Below are 23,106 nucleotides of genomic sequence, written 5' to 3'. Positions count from 1 at the left end.
CTACGCCCCTACCCTGCTCCGCCACGGCCATGGACGACGTGCTCCGTTTCAATTCAGGGCCGTTGAGAAAATATATCGATCGTAACCGCGGGCATCAGTCTGTCACTCACTTTCGTTAGCCCGGTGCGGATTGCCCATCAGGGAGACTGTTTCGGAAACCAGGGGAAGGTGGAAAGAGCAGGTGTAGCCTTTCGGGCACCGGCGAAGCTTCTCCAAACTGTTCTACGCTTGGCCGGCCAGCATATATGGATTGCCCATCCATATATTATTAATGAACTTGGATGGATGTATGATAAAAAGCAATAACAGAAGTTCAGTTTTGCGGCGCCGAGTACGGTTACAGATTCCACTGAAGAAACATGTTCACTGCAACTTGTTTGCAACGTAGAGGAGGTGGCCGATGTTCGTCGGAGGGTAGCTCTGCAGAAGCTTCAGGTTGGAGCTGAAATCGCCGGCAAGGAGCCGTTTCCGGACCAGGATCAGCATTGCGCAGCATATTCTCAGCAAGGTTTCCTGCAGGCACATCCTCAGGCATCTGCCAAGAACCATTTGCAGAACAAACCATAGTGTGTTGCTTGTTTGTTACCTGAGGACCATCTGGGTCACTTAACAGAGTGTCCCATATATGAATAATATCGGCAAAGTTGAATTCCTGGGTTAACAGCAGTGTTATCCACCTGAACGCATAGAACTGGGGATTAACCTGCAGCAACCATGCTTCTGTTAGTTGTACTGCAGGCACTTTCTTCACTACTATAAGCATGGCATATCAGTAGTGTGCTACTGTCATAATGTTCCACACATCCAAACATTATAATAGAGCTACTGTAAAAATGTAGAACAGTGGAAGGTTCAGCTCAGATGAAGCATACATAATGTCACCGATAGCAATTGGCGTAGCAAGTCAAAGGACAACCCTACACACAGCACTAAAGATCTTGCAGTTTAGTACTCCATTTGACCAAAAAACTTCTTATATTTTGATACAGAGGGAGTACGTGAAGACTTACTTCCGTAGTTATTTCCAAGTGGTGCTGAAGTTCTCCATCATACTTCTTTAGCAGTTGTGATAGTTTGGAGAGCGTCCCTCGAATGCCGACAGCACTGTTGTCTAGCTTCTGGCAGAAGTTGTCTCTAAGCCCACTAAGTAACTCCACGAAGCAAAAGAAAGAATCGGCTTCGGCGAAGTTCTGCAAAGGATTCCAGGTACCAGCATCACGATATAGATAGTCTCAAAGTCATGACTCATGAGTATACAAAATAAGAACTGTCCCAACAGTCAACAGTCTGCTCTACAACAAATGGTATGACACATATGTCAAAATAATCGCTTACTCCATACAGCATTTTTATAATCTGGATCATTCCGAAATACAAAGAAGAGAGGCGCCAAAATTTCATTCATTCCTTGCACGTATCTTATCCCAGCATTCAGCTTGGCAAAGATAATTAATATATTTCTCAGAGAATCCTGGTCAGAATAACAAATGATCAGCCATGTATCCTAGCAGAACACTGTTTACACTTAGATACTGGAGATTTACCTGATTGGACTTTGCAAAAGAAGAGTCTCCACAGAAGAAATGTATGTCAGGGTGAGTGCGTTTTACATCACGGTCAACCTGCTCGATCATCTCCGAATGCTATATGAAAGATATATTCAAAGAAAAAAATACCAATGTTAGAGTCATGTGAAATGGTGAAATGACTCACCCGTGCACTCGACACCATATGCATTCGCAAACATTGAGAGCACACATATATACATACACTAGAAAAGGTTAATTCTTCCGAAACTGAAAGGTAAATCCACATGTTTTAATTTTGACAACAATTGCTTCAAACGGTTCACCAGATTTTTTGCAATTTAAATTCTTAAAACATGCCAATCGATGTCCTTCTTACGAAAATAAAACAAAAACGAGCATAAATACAATGCAGATATAATGATATAAGTGGTTTAAATTTCTTGCACTTGATCCTTATGTTTGTCAAAGCATAAATGCTCTAAATTGATGCTAATGCCTGTTTGAAGCTCTCAAAAACAGAAGCACAACCTCCAGTGCGAGCAGCACAGACTAGTACCAATATCCAAAAAATGAAACACTACCTGCAATATGTGTCCAGAATCTCTAAGTACGCCAAAACAACGTGTGCAACGCAGCCAGATCATAAAATCCAAATGCACTAGAGCATACCTCAGCGACCTGATTCCATTGGCTGGTCTTCCCAAGGCTCAAAGGATGATCATCTTGGGCTATCTCCGACCTGTCAAGAAACCCATTCTCAACATGCTCTGCATTTCCGTCACTGTGGCCTTCTGATCCCCCAGGCGTGCTACTTCCACCTACCTAGCAAAATTAGGATTCAGGATCTCTGTCTCCTAGTGAGGATCTACACTAGGTACAAATGTGATGTGAATCTATTAATTCGTAGAATCAAGCCAAAAAAACAGTCTAATCTGAGCGTGAAGTGACATACAGTGTTGGGAAGGAATTCGTCTTTGAAGGCTTCATATTGTGACCTCTTTTTTGCCAACTCCTGCTCCCACAGTGCACGATCCTTGGGCAGATAGCCCAGTAGCAGCTGCGCAACCAACACATGTACAGTGGGAGTGAGTCTGTGACCGAAGAGGGCAAAAATCAACACTTTTTGACTGCATCTTTCCCCTCACACTGACCATATAGGGACAACTGATCAAAAAAAGGTTAACAGTAGCACGTGGATGAACACAAGGGGACAAAAGGCAGAGGATTTCTAATCTGACATTGGCATCAAAAGGAAAAATAAACAAACTAAGCACATGCACGCACATTGACCAGAAACATCAGCTGCGCATACAGTAAATCAGTCGTCTGTCTGAACTTCTAAATTAAGGCAAGATACTAAATCTTCAGCTTGAGACTACAGAACAAATCTCGAAAGAACAGAAGGACGAGCCTGCCAATCGGGTACCTTCCACACAGTAGACCGGACGCCGGCGCCGTCGGGGACGCCCTGCGCAGCGAGCATCCGGAGCTCATCGAGATCTATCACCTTCTTCGACAGCTGCAGAGCTCACCGTCCGCCCCAAGAACAACGCATCAGGACGACACGATGGGCCAGAGGCCAAGGAGCAAAAGCTAGGGGGTGAGAAGGCAGAAGGTAGGCTCACCGCCGCGAGGATACGGGACTGCCGCGAGATCTCCAGCTCCGCCGGCTGCGGGGATCGCGGCGAGCTCGCCATGGATTTGGGATATCACAAGACGGGTACACACTCTGACACTGGTCCGTGGGTTCGGAACTGTTTGGGTCGCGTTGGGACATTATGTGATCTGCCCGCAACCGTCGATTTGCTAGGACCATCGAAATGGACGTCCCAGATTATGCACCGACTTTTCAGGCTCTATAACTAGAACCCGCATGTCTTTCACTGAGCTTTTGATCAATGGTCAACATTAGGGCCTCTTTCATTTATGGATTTTTCATAGAAATTTTGAAGGATTAAATTCAATATGAATTTCACATATATCTCTCTGGTACAAATTGGTTTGTTAGGTCATCACTAACTCACATCATGAGAAAGTCCTAAGTACTTCCATTCATGATCTCTCCAATAGCATTAGCACCATGGCACATGATAAACTGAATCATGCCCCATCCACATCGATCTAGACCATGTTCATGTCGGGGCGCAAACTCACTTCGCATATCTTTTCCTTAGAGGGCCCACTTGATTTATCTTCTTTTTTTAATTAGGAGACATATATTTAATCACAATATTTATGGATGCACAATAATTATAATGTAAGGGTTGATATAAACCACATGACGCTCCACGTCTCGGTGGGGAGATGCTTTTGTCAAAGTGTGGGCTTCAAAATTCATCTCTCCCCATTCATGCTCGGAGATCACCATGCCAAATTTGTGTTGCTTCATGTTGATTTTGTTCCGACTCACACTCTATGGGGTAAAGAGCCCAAGCAAGTGTTCTTCATTGGTGTGGAAAACCAAATGATACATGCCCAATTTACGTGAAGATAGGGTGTTCATGACAACGTTCACTATGGGCAAGAACTTTCAAAGTAGCTAGATGTGACATTCCGTTGTTTATTCTTACCGGATATCCATGATAAACGCCACATTCATCGCGACATATAGGACAAATTATTTTCGGCTTTTGTAGCAGATTCCCTGTCTACAGAAGGAAACTATAAAAGGAACTCGTCTCGCCCATATACTTTTCAAAAACTGTGAAAGAACATGCGGTGCCCCCATGTTTGGTTTTGGTAATTGATGACAATCTCTATGGACTAATGGTTGCCTTGAGTTATATTTGAAGATTTGTCCATAGGCGTTTCTTGGATTCCATGTGTTGGTTTCAAGGAGTTTATGTGATGACCAAAGTGTTTTTCAAGAAATTATCCAAAGATTGCTCATTGTATCGACCCGACCTCAGACGGTCAAGTCTCTGTGCTTCAGTGTCATCCCTAGATCGGTAATGCTGACACACACAGTACTCGAATGGATTTATAACAGAATAGCAATCACACAATTATTACATCGATAGTCTCAAGAGAAACTTAATACAATAAATATGGCTTAAGGCCATCTAATTAAGATAACAGCGGAAGGCTTGGAAGATAAAGTGAGTCCATCAACTCCAACGACATAGCTGGGTGCACGACAATGACCTAGCGCACCTTACTCTTCGTTTGAAAAGTCTGCAACATGATATGTTGCAGCCCGAAACGGGTTAGCACATAGAATATGCTGGCAATATAACACAATAGAGCAACGAACAGAATAAATGCTATCACTACATGCATATAAGGCTGGTGGAGGCTCTATGGTTATATTGTTTTGCAAAAAGCCGATTTTTCCCTACAACAAAGGAATATATTTTATTTAACTATCATGGTGGTTGAAACATTGAGAAGGTTCCTCCAATTCAATCCCAATTAAAAGTAATTAACAAACCCAACAAATTAATTTAGAGTGATGAGATCAAATCAATAATTCAAGTACCAGATACTCAAGATGTCCATAACCGGGGACACGGCTAACCATGATTAGTTTGTACACTCTGCAGAGGTTTGCGCACTTTTCCCCACAAGACTCGATCTCCTCCGTTGGATTTCTTGCACTGCATGGTGTTTGAGAAACGGATGACCGAGACACAGTCTTTCGGAAACATTAACTCTTTACTCTTGGTGGACACTTACACCTACTTTCCCCTACATCTGCTAGCCCACCACTGAAAGAGGTCATGCATCATACTCAACTATGCTAGAGCCCATTATAGCTTGTGGCTGCACACGGAAGTTTCTAGCATGAATAATCTTATGATCCCTTTGAGCCTGGGTGGCGAACCATAGGATGATCACACGGGTACTCCGGGATATCCTAGGACAACACTGGATTCTCCAGGTGCCCGCAACCAATCCACCCAGATGTGTATTTAAGTAGCCACCTTAAGTTAACCATTAATTATCAATCTCACATCTGTCATGGAGTACACTCAAACCCAATCCACGTCTACGAGCATAGCATGGCAATATAAGCATAACGTAGAAGTAACTCCCAAGGATTTGATAATAAAAGGCAATAGGTTCTACCTCATCAACTACTTCCCAAACCCACATGTTAAGAGATCCTACTCATGCAATGTTTGAGGGGTGTAACTAATGCATAAAAACTGGGTATGAAAAGATTATGATCAATGTGTTACTTGCCTTGCTGACTTCCGCAAATCCTAGAGACTCGTAGTAGCACGCTTCGCACTCCGGGAATTCTATCGCAAACAAACAATAGCATACATAAGCACGCAAGCAATGATGCAAGGGTAAAACTCAAATAAGAAGATCAAATCTGAAATTTCAACTGAAGAGATTCGATCTGCAAAAGGAATCAATCGAATCGGAGCTACGGAACTGAAACTATGGTCAAAAGAACTTTGAAAAAAAATCTGCTTGAAACCAAATTTTAAATTGTCAAAACCTTGTTCAAGTTGATTAAACAGAAAGAGGGGTTCAAGACGAAGATTTTGGCATTTGTTTCACTGGATTTGGACAAACGGTTTAGAAACGGCGAGGTTTTGAAGATCAGGGGCTAATTTGCGATAAAAATAATTGCGGATAGGTCCCTGGCCGAAAATAAAATAAAAAGAAAAGACTAACGAACGAACGTTCGCTGTCTGAACCTAACCGGCGAACAACGTTCGTTAAAACGAACGATCGGACGAACGTCCGCTAAATAAATAAACCGACGAAAAACCGATCTAAGAAATAAACCGGCAAACTAAAAAAACCGGGGTTAACCGAGAGAAAACCGACCGGTCAACGGGGTCAACGGCGGCGGCTCCGGCGAGATCCGGCGCGGCGGCGGCGGGATGCGTGGGCGGCACGGGACGGCGGCGGCGGCGCCGCGGCGCGGCTAGGGTTAGGGTTAGGGCGGCGGCAGGTGGGCTGGGGCGGCCTCGGGCCTCGCCTTATAAAGGCCTGGCCGGACGGAGTCCGGCTCGGGCACGGCCCGTAAGTCGGTCCGTTTTTTTAAACAGACGGAGTAAAATAAATAAAAGAAATAGCAAACGAAGTCCAAAAATCCTAAAATAAATTTTCACGGTCCTCTAATAATATTTCGGACAAAGTGAACATTTATTTGGGCTAAGAATGCAATTATGTAAAGTGCATATTTTACCTAATTCAAATAAAATAGCAATAAAATCCAAATAAAAATATTTATTTGATTTTAACATTTCCCCCCCAATATTTCATTTATTTTTGAGAAGTCATATTATCTCCTCTCATATATTTTAATTTGATATAGTTTTGGAGAGAAAAATAATTAAAATCAAAATGATCCATGTTTCAATATTTGAGAAAATTGAAATATGAAAAATAATAAAATCCCCAACTCTCTCCGTGGGTCCTTGAGTTGCTTAGGATTTTTAGGATCACACCCAAAATGCAAATAAAATATGATATGCATATGATGACCTATGTATAACATTCCAAATTGAAAATTTGGGATGTTACAAACCTACCCCCCTTAAGATGAATCTCGTCCTTGAGATTCGGGTTGGCTAGAAAATAGGTGTGGGTGGTCTTTCCGTAGATCATCCGCCGTGCCACGCCGCTCGACGCGACCGCGCCCGCCGCCGCCGTCCCGCGCCGCCCGCCGCCGCCGCGCCAGATCTCGCCGGAGTCGCCGCCGTTGACCGGTCGGTTTTCTCTCGGTTAACCCCGGTTTTTTTAGTTTGCCTGTTTATTTTCTTAGATCAGTTTTTCGTCGGTTTATTTATTTAGCGAACGTTCGTCCGATCGTTGTTTTAACGAACGTTGTTCGCCGGTTAGGTTCAGACAGCGAACGATCGTTCGTTAGTCTTTTCTTTTTATTTTATTTTCGGCCAGGGACCTATCCATAATTATTTTTATCACAGATTAGCCCCTGATCTTCAAACCCTCGCCGTTTCTTAACCGTTTGTCCAAATCCAGTGAAACCAATGCCAAAATCTTCGTCTCGAACCCCTCTTTCTGTTTAATCAACTTGAGCAAGATTTTGACAATTTAAAATTTGGTTTTAAGCAAATTTGTTTTCGAAGTTCTTTTGACCGTAGTTTCAGTTCCGTAGCTCCGATTCGATTGATTCTTTTTGCAGATCGAATCTCTTCAGTTGAACTTTCAGATTTGATCTTATTATTTGAGTTTTACCCTTGAATCATTGCTTGCGTGCTTATGTATGCTATTGTTTGTTTGCGATAGAATTCCCGGAGTGCAAAGCGTGGTACTACGAGTCTCTAGGATTTGCGGATCGTCAGCAAGGCAAGTAACACATTGATCATACTCTTTTCATACCCAGTTTTTATGCATTAGTTACACCCCTCAAACATTGCATGATTAGGATCTCTTAACATGTGGGTTTGGGAAGTAGTTGATGAGATAGAACCTATTGCCTTTTATTATCAAATCCTTGGGAGTTACTTCTACGTTATGCTTATATTGCCATGCTATGCTCGTAGACGTGGATTGGGTTTGAGTGTACTCCATGACAGATGTGAGATTAATAATTAATGGCTAACTTAAGGTGGCTACTTAAATACACATCTGGGTGGATTGGTTGTGGGCACCTGGAGAATCCAGTGTTGTCCTAGGATATCCCGAAGTACCCGTGTGATCATCCTATGGTTCGCCACCCAGGCTCAAAGGGATCATAAGATTATTCATGCTAGAAACTTCCGTGTGCAGCCACAAGCTACTATGGGCTCTAGCATAGTTGAGTATGATGCATGACCTCTTTCAGTGGTGGGCTAGCAGATGTAGGGGAAAGTAGGTGTAACTGTCCACCCAGAGTAAAAAGTTAATGTTTTTGAAAGACCGTGTCTCGGTCATCGGTTTCTCAAACACCATGTAATGCGAGAAATCCAACGGAGGAGATCGAGTCTTGTGGGGAAAAGTGTGCAAACCTCTGCAGAGTGTACATACTAATCATGGTTAGTCGTGTCCCCGGTTATGGATAAGGATGGCAATGGGTCGGGTTCGGCTCGGGTTGAACAATATCAAATCCATATCCAAATCCATGAAGACATTATGTGCCCGTCCACGAAAAAATCCATGGGCGAAAAATTATGTCCATGTCCAAACCCGATGAATAGCCACTGGGTATGGATATCCATCGGGTTCTCTTAGCACATATACATCAGACGAAGCACAACATTCACATAAGTTCTCAAATTCTCACAAAATGATGTAGCACAAGTTCATAACATCAAACAAGCTCTTAGATTCTCACAAAATGACATAGACAAGTCCACATCACCAAATAAGCTCTCAGATTCTCACAAAATGACATAACATCAAATAAACGTAAGTACACAATTCTCTATCCTCACAGAATGTCATATTAAGAACACAACATCATTTCTCAATCTCGATTTCTCACAAAATGGCATAGCACAACATCAAGTAAGCACATGTACAACCATGCGTCACCTCCCATTCTCCACCCCAATGTTCTAGGCTTCTGTTATGTTGAGCTACCAGCAGAGTGAACATTTCTAGGGCTAACTGCAACAGGGCCCTTTGCTCCATCATGAGAAGATATTGAATTGTACATGCAAAAAAAAGACAATCTCCAATTTCAGTTAAAGTGAGCCAAGTACATAATGTCTAAACTGTACAGATTTGAAAATATTGTGTTATCTAAATTGTAATTAATGGTAACTACCAACCTAAAATATTTTTTCTATCTTTCCTCTTTTAGGGAATATAAGATAGAATTGCCCAGATTACAAGTAAAATTCTAATGAATCTTAGACATTCACAACCCTGTAGGTTAAAATACACTGACGTGGTAAAACATAATTGCTAATTAACATGCATAGATACAGATCGCGCCATGTATCCCAATATGATATGTGCTCATTTGGTAACCAACGAAAATTACCTAACTCTATAAATATCTTCCAATTTGTACTGTGAATTGCAAGAAATACTTAATTTGCAAACATACAGGAAAGGTATTCAGGGAACACAAAAATTACTGCTGCTCCAATTACTGCTGTAAACCAAAAGAAACACTTAATTTTAGACAATCATGGGAGGGATTTTCAGGGAACAAAAATACTAATACTACTCCAATTACTACTATAAACTGAAAGAAATACTTAATTTGCAGACTTACATGAGAGGGATTCACGAACAAAAAAAGATCACAACTGCTCCAAATACTACTCTAAACTAAAAGAAATACTTAATTTGCAGACATGGTGAGAAGGATTCAGGGAACAAGCACATGTTGCACAACCACGTACAGGAACACCAGAATATGTGAGAGAGATTCATCAGCAAACAAGAAAACCTTACCCTGAATGATGTCTGTTTGGTGTGTTCATCACCTCCTCGGCACGGTCATGGTCATCTACTTGGTCTGCACCCGTATCCCTGCACCCCCGTGCTCCTGGTCCTGCACGCAGCAACGATTTTGTATGTCGTGCCTTTCCGCATAGGTGTGCTCTCCATCGCAGGTCGGAGACTTGCATCAGCCCGCCGCAGTACGCCTACGTGCGAGGAGAAGCCGATGGAGGGGTCCAGAGGATTTGGAGTTGGGCTAGGTGGCGCTGGATGCTGAAGTGTTGCACGCCTACACTGCACCATATGTAGAGGTAAAGGCTAGCGACACCGGCGGCTGCATCTTGGGCTGCGGGAGGAGCAAGTCGAGGAGACGGAGATTATGCTTAATGGTGAGACGTTTAACGAGGAGATAGAGGAATGAGAAGAGGCAGAGTAAGTTACGGTGGGGAGTGCACAATTTCTTTTCACTTTTTATAAAGAAAAAATACATTGGAAGATGGAATAGTGGGAATCACCAAATTTTGCCACACAAGTCATACTATCGGGTTGGGTTTGGGTATATCCACGGATACATAATTATATACATGCCCTACCCGGGAGTAAGCGGGTCGGGTATGGATGCTGCCCATGGGCGTATAAATGTACCCAAACCCTGTCCATTCGGGTCGGGTATCCATGTCCATGGATAAAATTTCCATCCTTGGTTATGGACATCTTGAGTATCTGGTACTTGAATTATTGATTTGATCTCATCACTCTAAATTAATTTGTTGGGTTTGTTAATTACTTTTAATTGGGATTGAGTTGGAGGAACCTTCTCAATGTTTCAACCACCATGATAGTTAAGTAAAACATTTTCCTTTGTTGTAGGAAAAAATCAGCTTTTTGCAAAACAATATAACCATAGAGCCTCCACCAGCCTTATATGCATGTAGTGATAGCATTTATTCTATTCGTTGCTCTATTGTGTTATATTGCCAGCATATTCCATGTGCTGACCCGTTTCGGGCTGCAACATATGATGTTGCAGACTTTTCAGACGAAGAGTAAGGTGCGCTAGGTCGTTGTCGTGCACTCAGCTATGCCGTTGGAGTTGATGGACTCACTTTATCTTTCAAGCCTTCCGTTGTTATCTTACTTAGATGGCCTTAAGCCATATTTATTGTATTAAATTCTCTCTTGAGACTATCGATGTAATAAGTGTGTGATTGCTACTCTGTTATAAATCCATTCGAGTATTGTGTGTGTCAGCATTACCGATCCAGGGATGACATTGAAGCACAGAGACTTGACCGTCTCAGGTCGGGTCGCTACAGGATGGTATCAGAGCACACGCTGAATGTAGGACACGACCACTAAGATGAGCCATAGGTTACTCTTCTCTACTTATTTCTGACTCCTCTCCATTTTCTACTCTTTAGGATGGCGGACTCAAGGAACAAGTTTGCACAACCGGATGAAGACACACCCTTTGGACGACACTTGAAGGAAGTCACTAGGTACCTGAACATCGGAATACCAAGCTTCACCGGGACCTACACCACCACTTTACCATAAGAGGAGCGTTGGATGATTCAAGTTCAAGTTCCAGGAAGGACGTTCACGCCAGTCACTGAGCCCATAGAGTTTTCCTTTGATGTACCAACCTGGAGTCTAGGTAAGAGCATGGCAGCCCACGTCGCCATGGGACGCATTGGCAAAGTTTACCACAAGGATCTTAAGGACACTATCTACCAGATATGTGGGCGCCGAGACGAGCAATGGGAGGTGATCAGCACCAGGAGGGACAGGTCCATTGCAGCTTTCATCCAGGAGTTAAACCAGCACATTCGTCGCCAGAAGAACCAGATGTGCGCAAGCATGATAGATTTGAAGAAGGCGATGACCAGGAACACGGAGCTAGAAGAGGAAATCAAGACTACACGTGACGGATATGAGGAGGAAATCGCAATACTTGTGGAGAAGAATGACAACCTGACAAGGAAGCTAGGAGTATTCATGGGAGACCCCGCGCCAGGAGGAGATGACGACTGATGTCTACTACACAACCTTCTTCTTGTAGACGTTGTTGGGCCTCCAAGTGCAGAGGTTTGTAGGACAGTAGCAAATTTCCCTCAAGTGGATGACCTAAGGTTTATCAATCCGTGGGACGCGTAGGTTGAAGATGGTCTCTCTCAAACAACCCTGCAACCAAATAACAAAGAGTCTCTTGTGTCCCCAACACACCCAATACAATGGTAAATTGTATAGGTGCACTAGTTCGGCGAAGAGATGGTGATACAAGTGCAATATGGATGGTAGATATAGGTTTTTGTAATCTGAAAATATAAAAACAGCAAGGTAACTAATGATAAAAGTGAGCGTAAACGGTATTGCAATGCTAGGAAACAAGGCCTAGGGTTCATACTTTCACTACTGCAAGTTCTCTCAACAATAATAACATAATTGGATCATATAACTATCCCTCAACATGCAACAAAGAGTCACTCCAAAGTCACTAATAGCGGAGAACAAACGAAGAGATTATGGTAGGGTACGAAACCACCTCAAAGTTATTCTTTCCAATCAATCCATTGGGCTATTCCTATAAGTGTCACAAACAGCCCTAGAGTTCGTACTAGAATAACACCTTAAGACACAAATCAACCAAAACCCTAATGTCACCTAGATACTCCAATGTCACCTCAAGTATCCGTGGGTATGATTATACGATATGCATCACACAATCTCAGATTCATCTATTCAACCAACACATAGAACCTCAAAGAGTGCCCCAAAGTTTCTACCGGAGAATCACGACAAAAACGTGTGCCAACCCCTATGCATAGGTTCATGGGCGGAACCCGCAAGTTGATCACCAAAACATACATCAAGTGAATCACGTGATATCCCATTGTCACCACAGATACGCATGGCAAGACATACATCAAGTGTTCTCAAATCATTAAAGACTCAGTCCGATAAGATTACATCAAAGGGAAAACTCAATCCATTACAAGAGAGTAGAGGGGGAGAAGAAACATAAGATCCAACTATAATAGCAAAGCTCACGATACATCAAGATCGTGCCAAATCAAGAACACGAGAGAGAGAGAGATCAAATACATAGCTACTGGTACATACCCTCAGCCCCGAGGGTGAACTACTCCCTCCTCATCATGGAGAGCGCCGGGATGATGAAGATGGCCACCGGTGAGGGATCCCCCCTCCGGCAGGGTGCCGGAACAGGGTCCCGATTGGTTTTTGGTGGCTACAGAGGCTTGCGGCGGCGGAACTCCAGATCTATTCTGTTCCCCGATCGTTTTAGGGTATATTGATATATATGAGGCGGAAGAAATATGTCAGGGGAGCCATGAGGGGCCCACGAGGGTTGAGGGCACGCCTAGGGGGGTGGGCGCGCCCCCCTGCCTCGTGCCTCCCTCGTTGCTTCCTTGACGTGGACTCCAAGTCTCCCGGGTTGCTTTCCTTCCAAAAATAACTTCTCCAGAAGGTTTCATTCCGTTTTGACTCCGTTTGATATTCCTTTTCTTTGAAACACTAAAACAAGGAAAAAACAGGAACTGGCACTGGGCTCTGGGTCAATAGGTTAGTCCCAAAAATAATATAAAAGTGCATATTAAAGCCCATAAACATCCAAAACAGATAATATAATAGCATGGAACAATAAAAAATTATAGATACGTTGGAGACGTATCAACGACCATCCAGAGGACTACATCATCATCGACGACACTGACTCCGACCCCGACGATAGTGATGATGATTATGAAGACGAAGCTGGAGCGGATATCATGGAGTATTCCACCGATCAAAATTTCTAGTAGACCACCATATGATTAGTAGTATTCCCCCATGTATATAGTAGTAGTCCGAGCACTTTTGTAACGATAGTTCTAGACCGATTGTATGCCCTTGCTTGAATTGATTTTGGTGTGATATGATTGTGTTTGTCTCATGTGCATATGGGTAGTGCTTTCTCACTAGACCTCACTCTATTCTAATATCTCCCCTCTAAACCCCTCAGATGCCTCTGAGACGTGACCCCGGATTTGTCTTCCCACCGGAGCTCACTCAGTTGATCCAGCAGCAAAATGCCTTGATGTAGCTACTAGTCCAGAACCAAGGCAACAACAACAACAACAACCCACCGCCACCACCTCCAGTTGACAACTTAGCCCGTTTTCTGAGGTTGCAGCCGCCGGTGTTTTCCAGTAGCACCAAGCCGATAGTTGCTGATGACTGGCTACGCAGGATAGGAAGGGAGTTGACCACCGTAGGTTGCACAGATGCTAAGAAGGTGCGTTTTGCCGCACATCAATTGGATGGACCGCAGCCTCATGGTGGGAGAATTACACAGCCACCTTCCCTATAGCCAATATCACTTGGGATCAGTTTCAGCAAGCATTTCGCACTACACATGTCTCAACTGGAGCTATGAGCATGAAGAAGCATGAGTTTCGCAACTTACGCCAAGGAAACCGTACTGTGGGGCAGTACATGGATGAGTTCAGCAAGTTAGCTCGCTATGCCCCAGACGATGTGGCCACTGATGCCGCGAAGCAGGAGAAGTTCATGGAAGGGCTGAATGATGAGCTGATCATGCAGTTGATGGTAGCGACATTCGCTAACTACCAGGAGTTGGTAGACAGAGCTCTTATGATTGAAGGGAAGGAGTAGCAAATTGAGAGCCGCAAGAGGAAGTATGGACAAGGGAAGTACAATTCAGGAGCCCAGCAGAAGCCTCGATATACCCCGAACTCGGGAGGATATACCCATAACCATGGAGGCCATACCCACAATGGAGGAAGTGCACACAACCACAGTGGCCCCATGAGTGGAAACGGGAATGGAGCAGGCAGCAATCAGAACCGTTCTAACCTAGCCACACCCGCCAAGAAGGATCTAAGTCACATTACTTGTTTCAAGTGCGGGAAGACTGGACATTACGCCACCGAGTGTTCTGTAGCAAAGAATGGTAACGGCAATGGAAGCTCTGGAAAGAAGCCCAACCCTTTCAACATGGGACAAGTGAACCACGTGAACGTGGAGGAGGTTGAAGAGTAGCCAGATGGAGTTATCGGTAAGTTTTTGGTTAAGTCATTTACTGCAATCGTTCTTTTTGATACTGGTGCATCGCATTCATACATTTCAAGGGGATTTGTGGATAAATATAAGTTGCCCACCAAAGTTCTTAGGACACCTATGTTAGTAAGCTCGCCAGGAGCAGAGTATATGGCAAGCCAAGGATGTTTTCAGATGCCATTGACCATAGGTAGGCATGTTTTCCCCTCAGACTTGATAATTTTGGAGTCACAAGGATTGGATGTGATACTAGGCATGGATTGGCTATCGATGTATGGGGGAAACATCGATTGCGCCAGTAGGTCAATTTTACTCACTACACCGGAGGGAAAAAGGATCAAGTATGTATCCAGGCATGCGCCAAGGAGAACCCAAGTAAATTCCCTCTCATGAGTTGTTCAGGAGGAAGTGCCTGTAGTGAAGGATTACCCAGATGTATTTCCAAAGGAGTTACCAAGCATGCCGCCAGATTGAGACATTGAGTTTTTGATAGAGCTGTTGTCAGGCACCGGACCGATATCGAAGAGACCATACCGGATGCCCGCAAATGATCTGGAGGAGATTAAGAAGCAGATTAAGGAGTTATTGGAGAAAGGTTACATTCGACGAAGTTCGTCACCGTGGGGAGCCCCAGTCCTCTTGGTTGAGAAGAAGGATGGAGCGTTGAGAATGGTTGTTGATTATCGGGCGTTGAATGAAGTGACGATCAAGAACAAGTACCCACTGCCAATGATCAATGACTTGTTTGACCAGTTGCAAGGAGCTAAAGTATTCTCTAAGATCGATCTTTGATTGGGATACCACCAGCTGAAGATCCGAGAACAGGATATACCAAAGACAGCTTTCACCACAAGGTACGGGCTATATGAATACACGGTTATGTCATTTGGATTGAATAATGCCCCTTCCTATTTCATGAGTATGATGAATAAGGTGTTCATGGAGTTCTTGGATAAGTTTGTCATGGTATTCATTGATGATATCTTGGTATACTCGAAGAATGAAGAGGAACACAAGGAGCATTTGCGTTTAGTTCTCGAGAACCTCAGAGAACATCAGTTATATGCCAAGTTCAGCAAATGTGAGTTCTGGTTGAAGGAAGTTGGATTTCTTGGACATGTTATATTAGGAGAAGGTATAGCAGTGGATCCTACCAAGGTTCAGTCAGTCACTGAGTGGTTGGCACCCACCTCAGTTGGAGAGATCCGTAGTTTTCTTGGACTCGCAGGATACTATCGAAGATTCATTGAGAATCTTTCCAAGATTGCGAAACCAATGACGGCGTTGGTGAAGAAGGATACCAAGTTCAAATGGACAGAAGAATGTGAAGCAAGTTTCCAGGAGTTGAAGAAACGTTTGGTTACAGCCCTAGTGCTAATTCTGCCGGATGTACGCAAAGATTTCCAAGTGTATTGCGACGCTTCTCGCTTAGGACTTGGAGGAGTACTTATGCAAGACGGAAGAGTTGTTTCATATGCCTCACGACAACTTCGACCGCATGATTTGAATTATGCCACACATGATTTGGAGTTAGCAGCCATAGTGCATGCACTCAAGACCTGGAGACATTTTCTTATTGGAAATCGTTGTGATGTGTACACGGATCATAAGAGTTTGAAGTGCATTTTCACACAAAAGGAGCTGAATCTCAGGCAGAGGAGATGGTTGGAGCTTATAAAGGATTATGATATGAAGCTGCACTATCATCCAGGCAAGGCCAATGTCATAGCAGACGCTTTGAGCCGGAAGAGTTATGCCAATACCCTCATAAGCGGAGGATTGCCTAAGGAGTTAGCCGACGATCTCAGGGAGCTTCATTTGGAGATAGTTCCTAGAGGTTATGTTGCAGCATTAGAGGTTCAGTCAACATTATTGGGAAAGATTCGAGAAGCTCAGAAGGATGAGACGGAAATTGCCGAGATAAAAGGGAGAATGAGCAAAGGAAAAGCCAAAGGTTTTCGTGAGGATGAGCACGACACCTTGTAGTTTGAGGACCGTGCTTATGTGCCCAATAATACCGAGATCAGGAAGTTGATACTTCAGGAAGCTCATGACTCGCCGTACTCGATACACCCCGGAAACACCAAGATGTATTTGGATTTGAAGGAGCATTTCTGGTGGACCGGTATGAAGAAGGATATTGCCGAGTACGTAGCCGTATGTGATGTATGTCAGAGAGTGAAGGCAGAAACATCAGAAGCCAGCAGGATTACTGTAGCCTATGCCTATACCCGAATGGAAGTGGAACAAGCTTGGCATGGATTTTATCACCGGATTACCCAAGACCCGATCGGGATACGATTCTATCTGGGTAGTAGTGGATCGTCTGACCAAAGTAGCTCACTTTACCCCAGTAAAGACCACCTATACAAGTGCGAAGTTGGCCAAGATATATATGACCAGGATCGTATGTCTGCACAGAGTTTCGAGGACCATCGTATCAGATAGAGGAACACAGTTTACTTCAAATTTTTGGCATCAGCTGCACCAGACTTTGGGTACCAGGCTAGAGTTCAGTACAGCTTTTCATCCGCAGACAGATGGACAGACCAAGAGAGTCAATCAGATTCTGGAGGACATGTTGAGAGCTTGTGCGCTAGATTATGGATCTAGTTGGGATGATAACTTGCCCTACGCGGAGTTCTCATACAACAACAGCTACCAGGCCAGTTTGAAGATGGCACCTTTTGAAGCCCTGTATGGAAGGAGATGCAGAACACCATTAATGTGGGATGAAGTCGGAGACCGTCAGTTGTTTGGACCGGATTTGATTAAAGAGTCGGAAGAGAAGGTTAGGTTGATTCGAGATAGACTGAAGGTAGCTCAGTCCAGGCAGAAGAGTTATGCCGATTCAGAACGCAAGGAGGTAGTCTACGAAATCGGAGACAGAGCATATCTTCGTGTATCACCTCAACGAGGAGTTAAACGTTTTGGAGTCAAGGGAAAGTTAGCCCCGAGATTTGTAGGACCATACCGAGTTTTGGAACGTATGGGAGAAGTGGCCTACAAGTTGGAGTTACCCGAAGGACTGTCAGGAGTTCATGATGTATTTCACGTTTCTCAGTTGAAGAAGTGCCATCCTGAGATGGCCGGTATTCCTCTGAGAGATACAGTACCTCTGGAAGCAATTCAGCTGGATAGTGATCTGACCTACGAGGAGAAACCAGTCAAGATCCTCGAGGTTGCCAGCCGAGTTACACGCAACAAGGTTATCAAGTTTTGCAAAGTTCAGTGGAGCCACCATACCGAGGATGAAGCCACCTATAAGGATGGAAATTTTATCCATGGACATGGATACCCGCGGATACCCGACCCGAATGGAAGGGTTTGGGTACATTTATACGCCCATGGGCAGCATCCATACCCGACCCGCTTAGTCCCGGGTAGGGCATGGATATAATTATGTATCCGTGGATATACCCAAACCCGACCCGATAGTATGACTTGTGTGGCAAAATTTGGTGATTCCCACTATTCCATCTTCCAATGTATTTTTTCTTTATAAAAAGTGAAAAGAAATTGTGCAATCCCCACCGTAACTTACTCTGCCTCTTCTCATTCCTCTATCTCCTCGTTAAACGTCTCACCATTAAGCATAATCTCCGTCTCCTTGACTTGCTCCTCCCGTAGCCCAAGATGCAGCCGCCGGTGTCGCTAGCCTTTACCTCTACATATGGTGCAATGTAGGCGTGCAACACTTCAGCATCCAGCGCCACCTAGCCCAACTCCAAATCCTCTGGACCCCTCCATCGGCTTCTCCTCGCACGTAGGCGTACTGCGGCGGGCCGACGCAAGTCTCCGACCTGCGATGGAGAGCACACCTATGCGGAACGGCGCGACATACAAAATCGCTGCTGCGTGCAGGACCAGGAGCACGGGGGTGCAGGGATACGGGTGCAGACCAAGTAGATGACCATGACCGTGCCGAGGAGGTGATGAACACACCAAACAGACATCATTCAGGGTAAGGTTTTCTTGTTTGCTGATGAATCTCCCTCTCATATTCTGGTGTTCCTGTACGTGGTTGTGCAACATGTGCTTGTTCCCTAAATCCCTCTCACCATGCCTGCAAATTAAGTATTTCTTTTAGTTTAGAGTAGTATTTGGAGCAGTTGTGATCTTTTTTGTTCGTGAATCCCTCTCATGTAAGTCTGCAAATTAAGTATTTCTTTCAGTTTATAGTAGTAATTGGAGTAGTATTAGTATTTTTGTTCCCAGAAAATCCCTCCCACGATTGTCTAAAATTAAGTGTTTCTTTCGGTTTATATCAGTAATTGGAGCAGCAGTAATTTCTGTGTTCCCTGAATACCTTTCCTGTATGTTTGCAAATTAAGTATTTCTTGCAGTTCACAGTACAAATTGGAAGAGATTTATAGAGTTAGGTAATTTTCGTTGGTTACCAAATGAGCACATATCATATTGGGATACATGGCACGATCTGTATCTATGCATGTTAATTAGCAATTATGTTTTACCACGTCAGTGTATTTTAACCTACAGGGTTGTGAATGTCTAAGATTCATTAGAATTTGACTTGTAATCTGGGCAATTCTATCTTATATTCCCTAAAAGAGGAAAGATAGAAAAAATATTTTAGGTTGGTAGTTACCATTAATTACAATTTAGATAACACAATATTTTCAAATCTGTACAGTTTAGACATTATGTACTTGGCTCACTTTAACTGAAATTGGAGTTTGTCTTTTTTTTGCATGTACAATTCAATATCTTCTCATGATGGAGCACAAGGCCCTGTTGCAGTTAGCCCTAGAAATGTTCACTCTGCTGGTAGCTCAACATAACAGAAGCCTAGAACATTGGGGTGAAGAATGGGAGGTGACACATGGTTGTACATGTGCTTACTTGATGTTGTGCTATGCCATTTTGTGAGAAATCGAGATTGAGAAATGATGTTGTGTTCTTAATATGACATTCTGTGAGGATACAGAATTGTGTACTTACGTTTATTTGATGTTATGTCATTTTGTGAGAATCTGAGAGCTTATTTGGTGATGTGGACTTGTCTATGTCATTTTGTGAGAATCTAAGAGCTTGTTTGATGTTATGAACTTGTGCTACATCATTTTGTGAGAATTTGAGAACTTATGTGAATGTTGTGCTTCGTCTGATGTATATGTGCTAAGAGAACCTGATGGATATCCATACCCAGTGGATATTCATCGGGTTTGGACATGGACATAATTTTTCGCCCATGGATTTTTTCGTGGACGGGCACATAATGTCTTCATGGATTTGGATATGGATTTGATATTGTTCAACCAACCTGAACCCGACCCATTGCTATCCTTATCCATAACCGGGGACACGACTAACCATGATTAGTATGTACACTCTGCAGAGGTTTGCGCACTTTTCCCCATAAGACTCGATCTCCTCCATTGGATTTCTCGCATTACATGGTGTTTGAGAAACGGACGACCGAGACACGGTCTTTCAGAAACATTAACTCTTTACTCTGGGTGGACAGTTACACCTACTTTCCCCTACATCTGCTAGCCCACCACTGAAAGAGGTCATGCATCATACTCAAATATGCTAGAGCCCATAATAGCTTGTGGCTGCACACGGAAGTTTCTAGCATGAATAATCTTATGATCCCTTTGAGCCTGGGTGGCGAACCATAGGATGATCACATGGGTACTCCGGGATATCCTAGGACAACACTGGATTCTCCAGGTGCCCGCAACCAATCCACCCAGATGTGTATTTAAGTAGCCACCTTAAGTTAACCATTAATTATCAATCTCACATCTGTCATGGAGTACACTCAAACCCAATCCACGTCTACGAGCATAGCATGGCAATATAAGCATAACGTAGAAGTAACTCCCAAGGATTTGATAATAAAAGGCAATAGGTTCTACCTCATCAACTACTTCCCAAACCCACATGTTAAGATATCCTACTCATGCAATGTTTGAGGGGTGTAACTAATGCATAAAAACTGGGTATGAAAAGAGTATGATCAATGTGTTACTTGCCTTGCTGACGATCCGCAAATCCTAGAGACTCATAGTAGCACGCTTCGCACTCCGGGAATTCTATCGCAAACAAACAGTAGCATACATAAGCACGCAAGCAAACATTCAAGGGTAAAACTCAAATAATAAGATCAAATCTGAAAGTTCAACTGAAGAGATTTGATCTGCAAAAAGAATCAATCGAATCGGAGCTACGGAACTAAAACTACGGTCAAAAGAACTTCGAAAACAAATCTGCTTGAAACCAAATTTTAAATTGTCAAAACCTTGTTCAAGTTGATTAAACAGAAAGAGGGGTTCGAGACGAAGATTTTGGCGTTGGTTTCACTGGATTTGGACAAACGGTTTAGAAACGGCGAGGGTTTGAAGATCAAGGGCTAATCTGCGATAAAAATAATCGCGGATAGGTCCCTAGCCGAAAATAAAATAAAAAGAAAAGTCTAACGAACGAACGTTCGTTGTCTGAACCTAACCGGTGAACAACGTTCATTAAAACGAACGATCGGACGAACGTCCGCTAAATAAATAAACCGACGAAAAACTGATCTAAGAAAATAAACCGGGGTTAACCGAGAGAAAACCGACCGGTCAACGGGGTCAACAGCGGCGGCTCCGGCGAGATCCGGCGCGGCGGTGGCGGGCGGCGCGGGACGGCGGCGGCGGGCGCGGTCGCGTCGAGCGGCGTGGCACGGCGACGGCGGGCGGCAGCGGCGGCGGGGCTAGGGTTAGGGTTAGGGCGGCGACTGGTGGGCTGGGGGCGGCCTCGGGCCTCGCCTTATAAAGGCCTGGCCGGACGGAGTCCGGCTCGGGCACGGCCCGTAAGTCGGTTCGTTTTTTTAAACGGACGGAGTAAAATAAATAAAAGAAATATAAAACAAAGTCCAAAAATCCTGAAATAAATTTTCACGGTCCTCTAATAATATTTCGGACAAAGTGAACATTTATTTGGGCTAAGAATGCAATTTTGAAAAGTGCATATTTTACCTAATTCAAATAAAATAGCAATAAAATCCAAATAAAAATATTTATTTGATTTTAACATCCCCCCATATTTCATTTATTTTGGAGAAGTCATATTATCTCCTCTCATATATTTTAATTTGAAATATTTTTGGAGAGAAAAATAATTAAAATCAAAATGATCCTTGTTTCAATATTTGAGAAAATTCAAATATGAAAAATAATAAAATCCCCAACTCTCTCCGTGGGTCCTTGAGTTGCTTAGGATTTTTAGGATCACACCCAAAATGCAAATAAAATATGATATGCATATGATGACCTATGTATAACATTCCAAATTGAAAATTTGGGATGTTACACTAATGTAAAAGACATGATACAAGGTTGATCAAGACCAAGTCAAAGAGTGAATCAAGTTGATCAACACACAAAGCATACATGATGTACCAAGAGGGATCAAGTGATCCCATGGTATGGTAACTGAAAGATCGAAGATGTCGCCTAGAGGGGGGGGTGAATAGGCGCTTTAAAATAATTACGGTTTAGGCTTGAACAAATGCGGAATAAACCTAGCGGTTAATTTGTCAAGCACAAAACCTATAACAACTAGGCTTGGCTATGTGCACCAACAACTTATGCTAAGCAAGATAAACAACTATGTGATAGCAAGATATGTAACATGAAACACTACGGCTACCACAAAGTAAAGTGCATAAGTAAAGGGCTCGGGTAAGAGATAACCGAGGCATGCGGAGACGATGATGTATCCCGAAGTTCACACCCTTGCGGATGCTAATCTCCGTTTGGAGCGGTGTGGAGGCACAATGCTCCCCAAGAAGCCATTAGGGCCGCCGTAATCTCCTCACGCCCTCGCATAATGCAAGATGTCATGATTCCACTAAGGGACCCTTGAGGGCGGTCACCGAACCCGTACAAATGGCAACCCTTGGGGCGGTCACTGGTACCCGTCAAATTCCTCGGGGCGATCTCCACAGCCTAATTGGAGACCCGACGCTTGCCGGAGCTTTACCCCATAATGATTGAGCTCCGAACACCACCAACCGTCTAGGGCGCCCAAGCACCCAAGAGGAACAAGCTCAAGGGTACCAAGAACCCAAGAGTAATAAGCTTCTCAACTTGTAACTTCCACGTATCACTGTGGAGAACTCAAACCGATGCACCAAATGCAATGGCAACGGCACACGGAGTGCCCAAGTCTTTCTCTCCCAAAT

At 43.7% G+C, this 23,106-nt stretch overlaps 1 protein-coding gene across 1 annotated transcript; it reads right to left on the bottom strand.

The window, feature by feature from the left end:
* Window positions 1-290: 290 nt before the first annotated feature.
* LOC123075196 (TBC1 domain family member 13) lies at window positions 291-3,291 on the bottom strand. The gene is made up of 9 exons (XM_044497858.1): window positions 3,155-3,291; window positions 2,956-3,048; window positions 2,482-2,586; window positions 2,199-2,351; window positions 1,545-1,643; window positions 1,343-1,471; window positions 1,011-1,190; window positions 587-703; window positions 291-513 (listed from the first exon to the last, which is right to left on the bottom strand). The coding sequence occupies exons 1-9, from the start codon at window positions 3,224-3,226 to the stop codon at window positions 364-366; spliced, it is 1,098 nt and encodes a 365-aa protein (XP_044353793.1). The 5' UTR covers window positions 3,227-3,291; the 3' UTR covers window positions 291-363.
* Window positions 3,292-23,106: the final 19,815 nt, after the last annotated feature.

Source organism: Triticum aestivum, chromosome 3D, assembly GCF_018294505.1.
Source record: "Triticum aestivum cultivar Chinese Spring chromosome 3D, IWGSC CS RefSeq v2.1, whole genome shotgun sequence".
In the NCBI taxonomy this organism is placed as follows: Eukaryota; Viridiplantae; Streptophyta; class Magnoliopsida; order Poales; family Poaceae; genus Triticum; species Triticum aestivum.
The sequence above is the reverse complement of the archived record's forward strand: the minus strand, read 5'-3'. Positions and strand labels throughout refer to the sequence as shown.

Coding starts and splice junctions, on each gene's coding strand:
- LOC123075196 (XM_044497858.1), bottom strand. CDS start 3,226: ATGGCGAGCTCGCCGCGATCCCCGCAGCCGGCGGAGCTGGAGATCTCG. Junction 1,191..1,342: donor ATCCAGATTATAAAAATGCT/GTATGGAGTAAG, acceptor AATCCTTTGCAG/AACTTCGCCGAAGCCGATTC. Junction 704..1,010: donor ACTTGGAAATAACTACGGAA/GTAAGTCTTCAC, acceptor TGGTTGCTGCAG/GTTAATCCCCAGTTCTATGC.